This window comes from Ambystoma mexicanum, chromosome 5p (assembly GCF_040938575.1).
Source record: "Ambystoma mexicanum isolate Mex_15411 chromosome 5p, UKY_AmexF1_1, whole genome shotgun sequence".
Taxonomy (NCBI): Eukaryota; Metazoa; Chordata; class Amphibia; order Caudata; family Ambystomatidae; genus Ambystoma; species Ambystoma mexicanum.
In genome coordinates, this window is record NC_090930.1 from 1,330,509,548 (window position 1) to 1,330,522,938 (window position 13,391).

Below are 13,391 nucleotides of genomic sequence, written 5' to 3' on the forward strand. Positions count from 1 at the left end.
ATGGGAAAGGGAAAAGGGAAAAAGTGCATGGAAGGGGGAGAGTGGAAAGTGCTGAGCCGAGGAGCGCAGATAAATAAAATAAATAGAAAATTGAGGCAAACTGTGGTAGTGCAGCCAGCAAGTGGCAAGTGCTGTGTTTAAGGCAGCAGACTGGGTAAGTCTGAATAAGTGCAGCAAAAGAATAAAAACGGGGGTGGGGCTTTATGGGTACAGATACAGTGCCCAGTGCACGGGGTGGCCAGGAGGCAGTGCAGGAATGTGGCAGGGTGAGCAGATACCTGGGCCCAGGGGACAAAGGGTGGCCAGGTGCACAGTGCCAAGAGAGCAGATCAGCAGGGGAGAAGGGGGGCGAAGGCAGAAGCAAAGAGGAAGGTTTTGAGGTGCTTCCGGAACCAGAGATGGTGCTCCTCAAGTTTTAGAGTGGCAGGGAGGCTGTTCCAGGGGGAGGCCCGAGCCGAAGATAGAGATCTACCCCCAGCTCCTTTCTTTGAAAAACGACTGACCCTAAGGGAGTTAGAGGTAGAGGAGCGAAGAGCTCGAGAGGGGAGGTATTTGTGGAGGTATAGCTGAAGGTATTTTGGACCCATGCCCCAGAAATCCTTGTGGACAATGCTGAGGGTTTTGAATTTAATCCTTGCATCCACTGGGAGCCAATGGAGAGATTTCAAAGCTGGAGAGATACGATCCCAGGGATTGAGGCCAAGGACAAGTCTCGCAGTCCTGTTCTGGATAAGTTGTAGAGGGCGGAGAGTAGAGGCAGGTAGATTTAGAAAGAGGCTGTTACAAAAGTCCAACCGAGAGAGAACCAGAGCTTGAGAGACAGTGAGCTTCTGAGGGAAGGAGAGGAAAGGAAGGATACCTCTGAGGAGGTGCAGTAGGAAGTTTGACTTTTTAGAGACATCAGAGTTATGGGCCGAGAAGGAAAGTGTGGAGTCAAAGATGACGCCAAGGTTCTTGGCCTCGCAGGTAGGGGTAGGAGGAGAGCCAAGGGAGGCCGGCCAGAGAGTGAGGGAAAAGGATGGAGATGGTGTGCTGATGAGGAGGATCTCCTTCTTGCTGGCATTCAGACAAAGATAATTATCGGCACACCAAATTTGAATGGCAGTTAGGCAGTCAGAGATGAGAGAGAGGAGGTGGCTGAGGGCAGCCGGGAAATGATACAATTAGAATCCCAATATTGGTGCTACCTCCATTGTCTGTGTCCATTACTTGGGCATCGCTGAATGTGGCCACATGCAGGCGATCGAGTTATAAAACAAGGCCCAGAGCTATTCCTTGTCTACTGGGTTGCTCAGAGGTCAAGTCTAGCATCTCCAGGGCACAGTAAATCCTTTATCCTGCCCTTTCAAACCAAGAAGGCTTGTAAATGGCACTTGCAGGGGTTCTGTCATATCAGGTGGCTGGGTCCTGGGTACCAGTGCCTCTGTTGCCATAGGCCTTGTGCACACAACAGTCTCACTCCAAAAGTGCCCTTCAGGTAGGTATAGAGAGGACCTTTCCTCTTCCTTTGATCCTCCTGTTTTCACCTGCGTGACAAAGGACTTTGGAATAAACTGTACCCCCAACAGAGTTCCAGGTGAATACCTTTTGTTCTGAAGTCCTTAGATGAATACACTAAGGAGAGGGTTTCCTCTCCTTCTAAAAGCAACATGTTACAGTGGATTGATCCAAAGTAAGCCTGTTGTCAGGTGTCCAATCAAGATTGCTGTGACAAGCGTCCTTTGCCTTGTGGTAACAAGAAACCAAGTTGGTGGAATCCCTCTCTCAATCTACCCCTCTCCTCTGGCTGCTCTAACTCCACCCTCTTACTATGTGTGTTGACTTCAAAGGGCCTTCAGCGATCAGCACAATGGTGTGAGTGTGGCTTTGTTAGGTCAGGGCTGCCTTCGAAAGTATTGGTTCCCAGGGCACAATCCGGGGAGGGTTCCAGTGCCTTGGGAGAAAGGTTTTGCCTTCCAGTTTGGATCAAAGAAGCAGCTTCCAGGATAGTGCCCCACGTGGCATTTGTGCAGACACTCAGGCCAGGCAGCTAATACACATCTCACCAAGAGGCATAAATATGGCATTTCCTATGGTTTAAAGTGCCACTTAGCTGACTAGGAACCACAATTATTAAGTTTGAATCAGAGGTGCAGACGACTAAAAAGCCTAGTGTTCCAGTACCTATCAGGAATGCACATGTGTGACCAATAAACCTGCCGTGCTGCAACTGCATGGTTTCTTCTGGGGTGTCAGGAGACTGTTAAAAAAGGCATATGGTTGCATTATGAAAAGGGGTTCTGATTAGGAGACCTCTCTTTCAGGGACATAATTGCCCTCATAATTGTTTTGATAAAAATAAAAACGCTAATGCTTTTACACCCTCATGATTGGCATTCCAAAACAGCACCAGTAAGGTTCAGATCAGATGAGTCTAATGCCACCTAGTAACATCCCCAGTGGTCAAAGTAGGCAGGAGCAAGGTGCTACTATACTTATTTCTAATTACATTTTACTTTCTGACACTTTTATTTTCAAAAGAAACTGTTCCAGAATTGTTTAGTTTTCAAATAAAAGTGTAGGAAGAAGTTGAAACTTGCCCTTCAGTGCACTGCACTGAATATTCCATTAAACAGTCGGTGTGTTTTTGGGGGGTTTGGATTGCACATTGGAGTGGACGTAGTGATGGGGTTTGTGAGGAGCGGGGGCAGGTCAGCAGGGAACATAGTTCCACTACTTCTTTTCGTACACTTCGACCACTAAAAATGCCCTTCGAGCACCTTCATGAGCTCGATCCCAGATTACTGCAACACGTAGATTCTTTGGGCCCTTCTTTACATCGTACTTACCTGTGTAGGAGTTCAAAACTTTTGGGGAACTCAAATGCTAAAATATACTGTAAATTGGCAACCCTTCGGTTAGTTACAGAATCCTCATAGTTCAAATGTACAGAACGATTTCTGCACCCCCCCCCTTTAATGGCACCTTTTTATAGCATGCTCCCATGTACTTCCATTTCCGTGTCTTATTCGTGGTCACCTGCTGGTCCGTGGCTTCAGTCTGAGTCTCGATCTATGTTGACTGTTTTTCTTCTTAACCCATGTCGTGTGGTGTCCTTACATCCATTTCCTGCCTTGTGCGGGCAGTGGCATCCCGTGGGCACTTTCTGTCGCTGAACCCAGCCCACATTCCATCTGTCACCAGCACTATACCCATTGTTTCTGTGTTATATTCCTTCTTTCTTTCATGACATTCAATCCATAATGTCATGTTCCTCGTTTTATTAGAACACCATCGCTTTTTTGTTCTCTTTCCTCACTTGCAATGGGCCCTTGGCAGAGTGCCGCTGCAGTAAGCCCTGGCCTTAGAATGCTGTTAGAACGTGTGCCTCTTTTCCTGTTCATCATCCAGCAGTTTCCAGCCGAGCGAAAATGGCAGACGGGCTGCATTTGGGTCCCACTGCTTACTTGCTCTTGACGTACATTCATCTAATTTCCCTTTGTAAAATTATCACTTGTTTCCAAACAAAGGCCATCATTACAACTCTGGCGCTAAACCATGGCGCTATTAGCACCATGGTTGGTGCCGGTGTTGTAACGAGTCCGCCATGGTGGAATGGGGAAATACCGCCTCATTCCAAGGTTGGCGGGGCGGTATTTCCCCATTTCACCATGGCCCTTCCCCATTCCCATTTTCGCCCCATAGGGCTCAATGGGACTGGGGAAGGCGCTATGTACGGTACCGCAAATTAGCACCGAGGTCCCTTTGCGGTACCCTACTTTAACGGCTGGTAAAACCAACCGTTGAGGTCAGGTCCTGCAAAGGGACCTCGTAATCAGGCGTTAAGGGTTTAACGGCGCCAACACCTTTTACGGCGCTGTTAAACCCTTAACGCCAGGGTCGTAATGACCCCCAAAGATTCTTTCATTCTCTTTTCATGTGTTCAGGTGCACCATCTTCAGAAATCCTCTCAGCCAGCCAAACGGTCAAACACCCTTTGTTAATTTCTTAATTTTTATTTATTGCACATGTCATCAAATAATGACTTTTTACAATTTCCATTATAAAATGTTTCCAATATAGAGTCCATATGCTTCATATATAAAATTGAAATAGAAACATATCCAATTCATACACCTAGTTCATAAAATATTTCCATTAAATAATCGCTAAAATGAACACAATAATACATAATATTAAGATCATCCCCACCCATAAAATGTTTCCAGAGCTCCTGTTTAGAAAATCTAAAACAATCATTCCTATATTTAATAAAATATAGGTCCCTAATGACATTCAAAATAAAAGAATCAACAAACAAATGCCTCATAGATTCAATAACAGTTTCCCCGCATAATCTACAGATCCGCTGCTTACATTTAATTAACATATATTTCCTAATTTTGGCAGCATTGGCTAAGCTCGCAGGTATTTAGGTTTGATCACCCTTTCATCAAAGTAGCCCTTGAATTCATTACTATTTTTCTTTGTAGCCAGATCAACAGACAGCTGTTCTTTCTTAGTGACTTTCAACACTTTCTTCACCCTATATATATACTTAGAGAATGTCAATCCCCCCGAGCTGCCATCCAATTGGATCGGTCCACTAAACATCCTTTGTTCCATGCTATATCCTTTTTTCAATAGTCTTGTCTTCATTTTAGGTTTAACCCAAATCCCTAAGGTCGTATTACTCGTGCCACAACCTTCATGGCCCCCACACAGCCCATTCAGGCTGCCCAACAATGGGCTTGGATGTCCATATGTTCTCTAGTGTCAACATGACTGACCACTAATGCATTCCCCAGAAGCAGGTCCCCATCCCCATTGGTTCAACGGCCCCCTCTGCAGCCTAGTGTATAACAAAGTGTAAACTGAAATACAAGGAGAGCTTCAGTCAGTCATTAAATGGATGGAAAAATAGGAAAGCACGAAACGTGTGAGTTTCCTATGTAGTTTCTGATAATTCACCTCAGCAGATGATATATAATATAGTTTGTATTTACTCATGAACGAACTAACCAGTTGTACCTGAAATTGTTGAGAGAGTGCTCTGGCTCAGTGGCTCTTTCTTCACCCCCGTCACTTGCGGCTCTTGCCTGTACTACCTTCTCTGTTGGCCTTTGAGTTGGGAGCCTATCATTTCTATCTTTTCATCTCCATCCTGAGTGACCACTTCTGGTATGGCAGTATTTCCTCCTATTTACCGGCACCAGCCTTTCTTCTCCTGCCTGACCTTATTCTTGATTTTTCTTGCATGGGAGGCCCAGTCCTTTCTTGCTCCTTTCACCTTTTCTTCTGGGCACGGGGGCCCGTTGCTTTTTCTCGGGTGCATCTTTCGCACTTTACAGTAGATCCTTATGACACTCACTTATACTGCCTGATTGCCATTCTGGTGGTCTCCCCTCACTCAGTCCACGTCCAATGAGGCGCATTGGCCACTAATATTGGAGACTATGCATTCTTCCCTGCATTCTATAGATACCAGCACCTGGCCCATCCTGGTGACCACCCGCAGCAGCCTGAGCATCACACCTCTGTGCCCTCTCTTCTACCATTAACTTTCTCGGTCTTGTCATTCTTGTCCCATGCCTCCACCTTAGTCACTGGGGTAACCATGCTCTCTTCATCACTTCTTGGCGTCCCAGGGGGCAAGAGAGATTAACTGCAGGTGAAGATGGTCACCAGGATGTCCTCCAAGGCAGCCTGCGGAATCTGCCAATTGTTCACCAGAAGTCCTGTTCCTAATGCAAAGTCTGGGCAAAGTCAGTGCATAGTCATTTTTGCAGCACAAAATGACTTTACCCCGGACTTTGCACGGCAAAAATACACTCTGCACAGTTTCATGAATCAGGGTTTGTGTCAGCAGTCAAAGTCACTTTTCAGTAGTGCAAATTCACTTTGAACCAGGCAAATATTCCATGAATCAGTCCCTAAATGTTATTCAATGTTGTATGCGTAAGATTGAAATTGAGCGCATTCAAATAAGCAGAAGTGTCAGTGTGTATTCAAATTTGCATCCTGCTTAGTACAGCTGAGGAGGATTTCAGCACCACCCAAGCATACTTACTGGACGCACATTATGTAACATTTTTTTAAAATGTGCTTTTCCAAAGCTCTTCACTGCTCGTTCTGCAGCAGCGGTCTATGACCCACTTTTCAAGCACACTTTATATTCCGAGTGCTGCTATCGCAGGAGACACGAGCAATTTCATTGCATTGTCCATTTAAAGGGACCGATAAGGTGCAAAAAGGGTTGGGTGTGAAAGCTTTTGCAGAATGCAGAAACCTAAGCAATAGAGCCGACATGTAAGGCACATTTTGGCTCAGTGTTGTTTGGTTGTAAAACAGTATGACACATTCCCGCAATGTATACTAATAATCATGCATGCAACAATCTGTTTCAGGAATATATTTGTTCGTTATTCAGTTTATGTTGTTAATTATATTCATAGATAACACCTACATTTGTTTGTTAAAGTGGGGTGCTTTAGTTTTCTAAAACCACCTCTTTCCGTACTTGTGCCACCATAGGAATTATCTGAATATTGTAGTTCTCAAATACATAACTGGTTTTATTACTGAATCAATGGTTATCAGAATTGACCACTGGGTGGAGAAACCAGGCAGCCTTTGAGTCCCAGTGTCCTTGAATAACCTCTCATGAATAAATGCAAGCCCTTTCTCAACCTTTCTCACCCATGAAAACGGTGACAGTGGCTGCCTTTGCCTCCACCTACTCTCCGCTTCCTACTCTTACAGCTGACTCCCACCCTGGCACAGCCCTCACCAACTTCAATCTCTCTATTTCCAACACCCTTGATACTCTTGCCCCTGCCATGAAGGTCCCACTGAAGCTTCCAAAAAGTCCAACTCTTGGTACAACTCCGATCTGGCTGCTCTCAAATGCAAGTGTAGGGCAGCTGAGCGGAAATGGAATGCATCAGGCGGACCTCCTGCCAAACTGGCCTGCAGCCTCCTTCAAAGGCAATATCGACTCTGCAACCGCACCAAGAAAAGAGTATTTATTCAAACCAGCATCTCTGCGGCATCAAACAACAGTGCCAAACCTTTCAACGTCTGAAAGGAACTGGCCAATCCTGCAGCTGCCTCCTCCTCTGCCACACCCACCCAGGACCTCTGCTAGGCCCTGGCTTCTCACTTCACTGCAAAAACACATGACATCCTTTCCTCTCTTATGTCTACATCACATCATACACGAAAACCTCAGGGGCCTCCCATGGCCCCTCCACCACTTCTCCTCTCCCCTCTCTCTCGCATCACACCTGACAAGGTCACCTGACAAGTCGGTCTACGAAGACCTCATCCAAACAGGTGGACCCCTGCCCCTCCAAAAAGGACAACATTGACTCTCTTGATCCAGCCTTGGTTGATCTATGCAATTTCTCTTTTGCCACTGGAGTTATCTCAACCTCCCTCAAGCACTCTCTTGTGCACCTTCTGCTTAAGAAACACCCAGCCGACACCTCCATTCTGGCAAACTGCCACCCCATCTCTATCACCCCTTTCCTGGGCAAACTCCTGGACAAGCCGGCTATCTCTCAGCTCACCCTCCACACCGAATCTGCTGGTTGCCTCCACGATCATCAGTCTGACTTTAGAGCTTCCAGAAGCATGGAAACTGCTCTTCGGAAAACCTGTGAAGACCTGCTCTCAAATCTTTACATTAACACTCCCTCTGTCCTCATTCTTCTTGACCTCTCCTCTGCCTTTGACACAGTAAGCCACAACATCCTGATTGCACGTCTCTGTGACACCCTGTGAAGCACTGGTCAGGCTCTGGCATGGTTAACCTCCTTCCTTTCCGACCGCCCATCCCAGGTAGAACTTGGGTCCTTTCTCTCTACTATCACTCTTTCAACCTGCAGCGTCCCCCAGGGTTCTAACCTATCCCCCTGGTTCTTCAATGTCTACATGGCTGCCCTGGCACGTGAAATTGCCAGCTTCACTTCTAACTTCCAGTGTTATGCGGATAACACACAACTCTCCTTCAGGCTACCCTCAGCCACCTCCTCTACCTCACTCATATCTGACTCTCTGTCCGCAATTCAGTCATGGTGTGCTGCAAACAACCTCTTCCTCAACGCCAGTAAAACTGAAATAGTTTGCATTGGGACCCGTGCTCCCGCTTTCCCACTCTGACTCTGTCTGGCCTCCCTTGGCCCTGTGCCCGCACCCAACTGCGAGGCAAAAAAACCTTGTGGTCATTTTCGACTCCACTCTTTCTTTCTCTACTCATATTTCTCATATTTCTGAGTTCTACAAAATATCTAACTACCAGCTGCACCTCCTCAGAGGTACTCTCCCCTTTCTCACTTTCCCCCACAGGCTCACTGTCTCCAGAGCCCAGCTTCTCTCAAGGCTGCACTACTGCAACAGCTTCTTTCTCAACCTCCCCGCCTCTGCTTTGCGCCCTCTGCAACTCACCCAGAACAGATCTGCAAGACTTATCTTTGGCCTCAAGCCCAGGGACCGCATCTCTCTGGTGCTGTAATCCCTCCACTGGCTCCTTGTGGCTGCAAGTATCCTATTCAAGACCCTCTGCATAGTCCACAAGGCTTTCTGGCGCCTGGGACCCACCTATCTGCATTGATCTAAATACTGGCCCTCACGATCCCTCTGCTCTTCTACCTCCAACCTTCTGTGAGTGAGCCAGTTCTCTAAGCAGAGATTTGGAGTGAGATATTTATGCTCAGCACGAGCCTCACTCTGGAATAGCCTCCCTGCCGCTCTCCATCTTGAGCCAGATCTCCTTAAGCTCCAGAAACTCCTTAAGACATTCCTCTTCTCCTCCTCCTTCTCTCTCCTTCTGCCCTGCCAACCCGTCTCTCCACTCTATCCCTCTCTCGCTCCCTTTCCATACAGCATGCTGACTGGCTGCTGGGCATACCTCAGAGTCTCACAGGTCCCCAGCACCCTAGCCAGTCCTGAAGCACTTGCCTCAGGGCCTGCACTTGCCCCGTTGCTACTGCACTTGGTCAATGACACATGAGAATGACATCTCTCAGCACTTACCAATTTCTGACTAACTGGTCACACTTGTTTCGCCCCTTCACCTCCCCTGTACCTGTCCCCCGACCCCTCTTCTGTACCTGCTGTACACTTGCACAATCGGAACATACTATGCCTAAAGATCGCCTATCATTTCCCCCTGTCTCCCTTCCCGCACAGTAGCGCCTCAATGCTCTTGGAAAAACTGCAGAATCTCCATCAGACCTATTTGCTGTTATCTACACTGTTAATTGTATTTATGCACTTATTTCTGTCCTGTGACATGCTTGTATCGTTCAGAAATTCAAGGGCTCTGAATGACTGCTGTTTTTCTCCCCTTGCTCCCCCCTCCTTGAGAGCTTTGAAACACTTGTCTTGTGTATAGGCGCTATACAAATAAACATTACCATAACATACTATAGCAACTTTAGATGAACAAGTGCAGTCCTTCACAAATGATCCTAGAGTCATAATTTCAGCTTGCAGACTTCTGGAAAAGCTGCTGCAGCAAAGCACATGTTGACTTTCTCCTATCTTCATTTGTTTTCTTTCTTGCAGGTGTCGTTTTTCCTGTTCATTATTTTTGTGGTCTACACCATGTTGCCCTTCAACATGAGGGATGCCATCATTGCCAGCGTCCTGACTTCTTCATCCCACACCGTCGTGCTCAGCGTCTATCTCTCCGCGTCTGCGGCCGGGAAAGAGCACTTGGTCTGGCAGGTAAGGGCTGCCCTTCTCAAGGCTGTGGAATCAATGACTTGTCAGGTTGTCAGAAATCAGAAGTAAATTAGCCGCCTGCAAAGCCAGGAAACTGGAATTGGTGTTGGTGGATGTTCCTGCTTATGTGGAGCAGAATTGCATGCAGGTGGCATACTTCGTACCAAACATTGTACAATTCATTTTCTGACCTTTTGGCGAGGTGATTGATTTAATGTCCACCTCTCCGTGTGTGGTAAAAAAAAGACATATTATATCACGTCGTTCACAGAGCTGGTGCACAAATTAGGCCATCCTAGCAGACTTTGAGGGTATCTCCGGTGGCGAGGCAACAGAGGGAATCATTTCTGCCCCATTTCGTGGGGGTGGGGAGACTGGGGGCACGAGTATAGCACTTTGCTTGAGACTGTACTATTTCTTGCTGCTTCCTGCCTGCATCCAGGCTAAGGTTCGAATCCCGGCGGGGCCAAACTCAGCCTTTCTATCCTTCTGAGGTCGATAAATGAGCACCACACACCGTGGGTAATAATAAGCAGCGCTCAGATACCTGAGGGTTCGTGGTGCTATATAAATGCCAAATTATTATTATTATTTTATTATTAAATCAGAGGTGTTAGTTCTCATCATACCTTGCATTCTATAGCCAAGGCTATGTTCGCCGAACGCTGACATTGGATTGGACTCTTTTGAAGGATGCCATGTTTGAGATGATGTCAATTTGACAAACGAGTGCCTGAAGCCTATTTGCCACAGAAACTCTATTAAAATGTTGTCAGCTGTGCTGAAAATAATTAAGCCTTTGAACTGATATCTCTAACTCTGTAGCTTAATCTCTGTGAAAGAGCTGGGATTGAATTCTGAAAGCTCCACGAGGTTTTGATAGCCACATTGCCAGAGTTTTGCAGGAAGCGTCATGACCTTTCAGGTAGAATGCTGATGGACAGTCTAGCGTTTCCTGTACCTTCCCTGGACCAGAGGACAAAGTTTCCACTGCTGCCAGGAAACCACGGTTTGGTTATGTGTTTGCACAAAAACGCCCATTACCTCACACAAGTGGAGAAAATCACTCTTGTGTTAGCAAGATGAATGGAGGCAGTCACACAATGTTCATTGCTTATAAGGCAGGCTACTTGTCTCAGCAATAGCATATATAAGACTCAAGCCCAACCGGCTGCATTATATGGCATGGGCATTTGGGGCGTATCTGACACCCAAGGTTAAGGGCTTGCCTTGGTCTCCTGATCAGTGCAACGTCTATCCCTTTCCAATTGGAGTTAGGCTTTCTCGGGATCACCCATGCAATTACATTCGAACTCTTGATATATTGGATCAATGCCTGAAATGAAGCAAAGGCAAGTGCTTACTGAGAACCACTGGGTCACTTACTTGAAATCCCCAGAGCTGACAGTCTCCCCTGGTTAAATTGAGTAAACATTACTACTGTGTAGCTGGGTCTGAAGAGGCTGGGGGAGAATCCCACCGAATTAAAGATTAGAGCCAGAAATGCAGTGAAAAGCTGCTTATGAGGACTGAATCCTCAAGCAATGTCACCTTGGGAGACACCAGTTATCATCTCAATAACTGAAGATGAAAAGCACGCTAGATTCCGGACAACATTTCGATTTTATTAAGACAGCTTTTGAGAAAACTCTGCTGAGGATATTACCTCTCCCCGCGATAACCTTGTGTTGGTCTAGCACAACAATTTCCAAAAGCTCACAATGCTTCTCTGCAATTATCGTGCCCCTTATATCACAAATTATGGAGACATTGGCTGGAACCAATCTAGAGGGTATAAGCCGCACACGAGTTGTTCATTTATGAAGAGAGCATGGCTACTAAGACAGAAACTCCTTAGCAGGTCTGTAGGAAACCACTGATCCGGAAATGTATGCATTGTGGCATGTCCCGTATTATGTTATTGTTATTATTTTTTTTATGTATTCGACTGAGGGATACGATTTTAGCTTGTGTATTTCATTGTTGTAGTGGATGTTTTCTAATAATAATAACTGTTTCTTGTACACTTCAGGGAGTGGGTTACAGGAATGTATGTTATTCAGGTGAATTTTATGGGATGTCCCCTAAAATAATGTATTGTTGGTGATGAAGGTTTTAGGAATTTTATCCGAAATAAACTTGGTTAATAGCAATGTTGAGAGATCTTTTATGAAATGATGTATAAAGATGTTGGTTTAAGATGCCTTATGGATCCATAGAAGAAAGCTTTTGTGATTCAGTTTGACAAAATGAATAGATATGTGTTCACATATATATTTGTGTATATAACTTGCATTTGTTGCATTTGTTGAATGGAATAGGAGTGTTTTCCCTTGAAAACACATAAAGAGCAAAGATTCAAAGCTGACCCTGCTGCGTTTTTGTAAATTTTTTCAGAGAGTAAGTTTCTTCCCAAGTCTGTCTGCAAAGTCATTGCACTCACCTGACCATACCCGTAATTACCTCTTCCCAGAGAGAGCGTCCTAACGCACAACTGCTGGACAAAATCATATGTTGATAGCGGTACTATGTGATAATATTTCTTGAATAAATACCATTTTGAAACAATATTTATTTCCTGCTGCCAAAAAGCTCTACCCACTGTGGTGGGTTATAAGAAGGAGGTTGATACTTGGAGGACATTGTGAATTAGGTTTATTCAAATAATAATAGTGACACCTAACTTTCCCTATTGCTAGAGGGATTTCCCTGACTATATAAATAACTAAAGCTGCCTGTCAGTTGTTCGGAAGTCCAAACTGAAAAGTGTCCTCCATCTAAAAACGACTCCTACCTGACCCTACCACTATGTTAACTAACTTAATTTAGATTGGGAGAACCTCTCCCCTATTATAGTATTCTGGTATGTCAATGTCTTTTATTCACTCAATAGTTCTCTTCTTGGAGATATTTTTAAATAGTGTCTTTCCACCTTTTTGACCAGATCGTGGACTTCCTTTACAAAGTACCTAAGCCTGGTCTCCCTTCTTGGGGTAAATATTCCACAAGATGTGGTTCCATTCCTTATTGCTCTTTTCGTCAGGTGTAAATATTCGTTTTACTCTAGTGAGTCTATACTTCTCCATAATGTCTTTACGTCATCCATTTACTGGGGTTGTATCCCATTATGAACACTTACTTTCTCAGGCTGATTGGTTACTCTTGCGACCAGTCTGTCTTCTTTCCCCTTAATATCTCGTGTATATTTCACTGAGAGAAGTTCTCTTCATGCCCACTCCTCAATAACTTCTCTTTGGGCCTTGACGTCTTATCCTCCTGATTATGTTAATGCAGTTCTAATTTAATGGCTCTGATTTAGGTACTTTGGCCATTTCACTTGAACAGGTATTTCTTGTTCAATAATGAGGCCCAGATGGCCTACTGGTATCCTCTTTCCTCCTGTTACCTCTGTGTTTGAAGGGGAATGCTTTTGGGCTAAGAATTCGATTTGGTTCTCCTCTTTGTCTCAGTCTCCTGTGCTTCTTCCCCTTGTCGGTATCTCACACTCGATCGGCTTTCTCATACTCTGGGTCACAGGGTGCCTCTCAGACTCCTGTACTGGTTGGTTTTTGCATTGTTAGACGGGCCGTCGGCCCACCATGGATTTGGTGTGGTTACACCACCACTGGTGTAATGTTTAGTTTCTCATCTGGTTCCTGCTTCTTGGGAACGCTGGACAGCTA

At 45.5% G+C, this 13,391-nt stretch overlaps 1 protein-coding gene across 1 annotated transcript in view; it reads left to right on the forward strand.

Moving 5' to 3' along the window:
• ADCY2 (adenylate cyclase 2) overlaps positions 1 to 13,391 on the forward strand; it is a 3,241,403-nt gene that overhangs the window by 1,031,326 nt on the left and 2,196,686 nt on the right. The window contains exon 3 of the mRNA XM_069613724.1: positions 9,550 to 9,711. Coding sequence (XP_069469825.1) covers positions 9,550 to 9,711 — 162 coding nt within the window. The remainder of the gene's footprint in view (positions 1 to 9,549; positions 9,712 to 13,391) is intronic.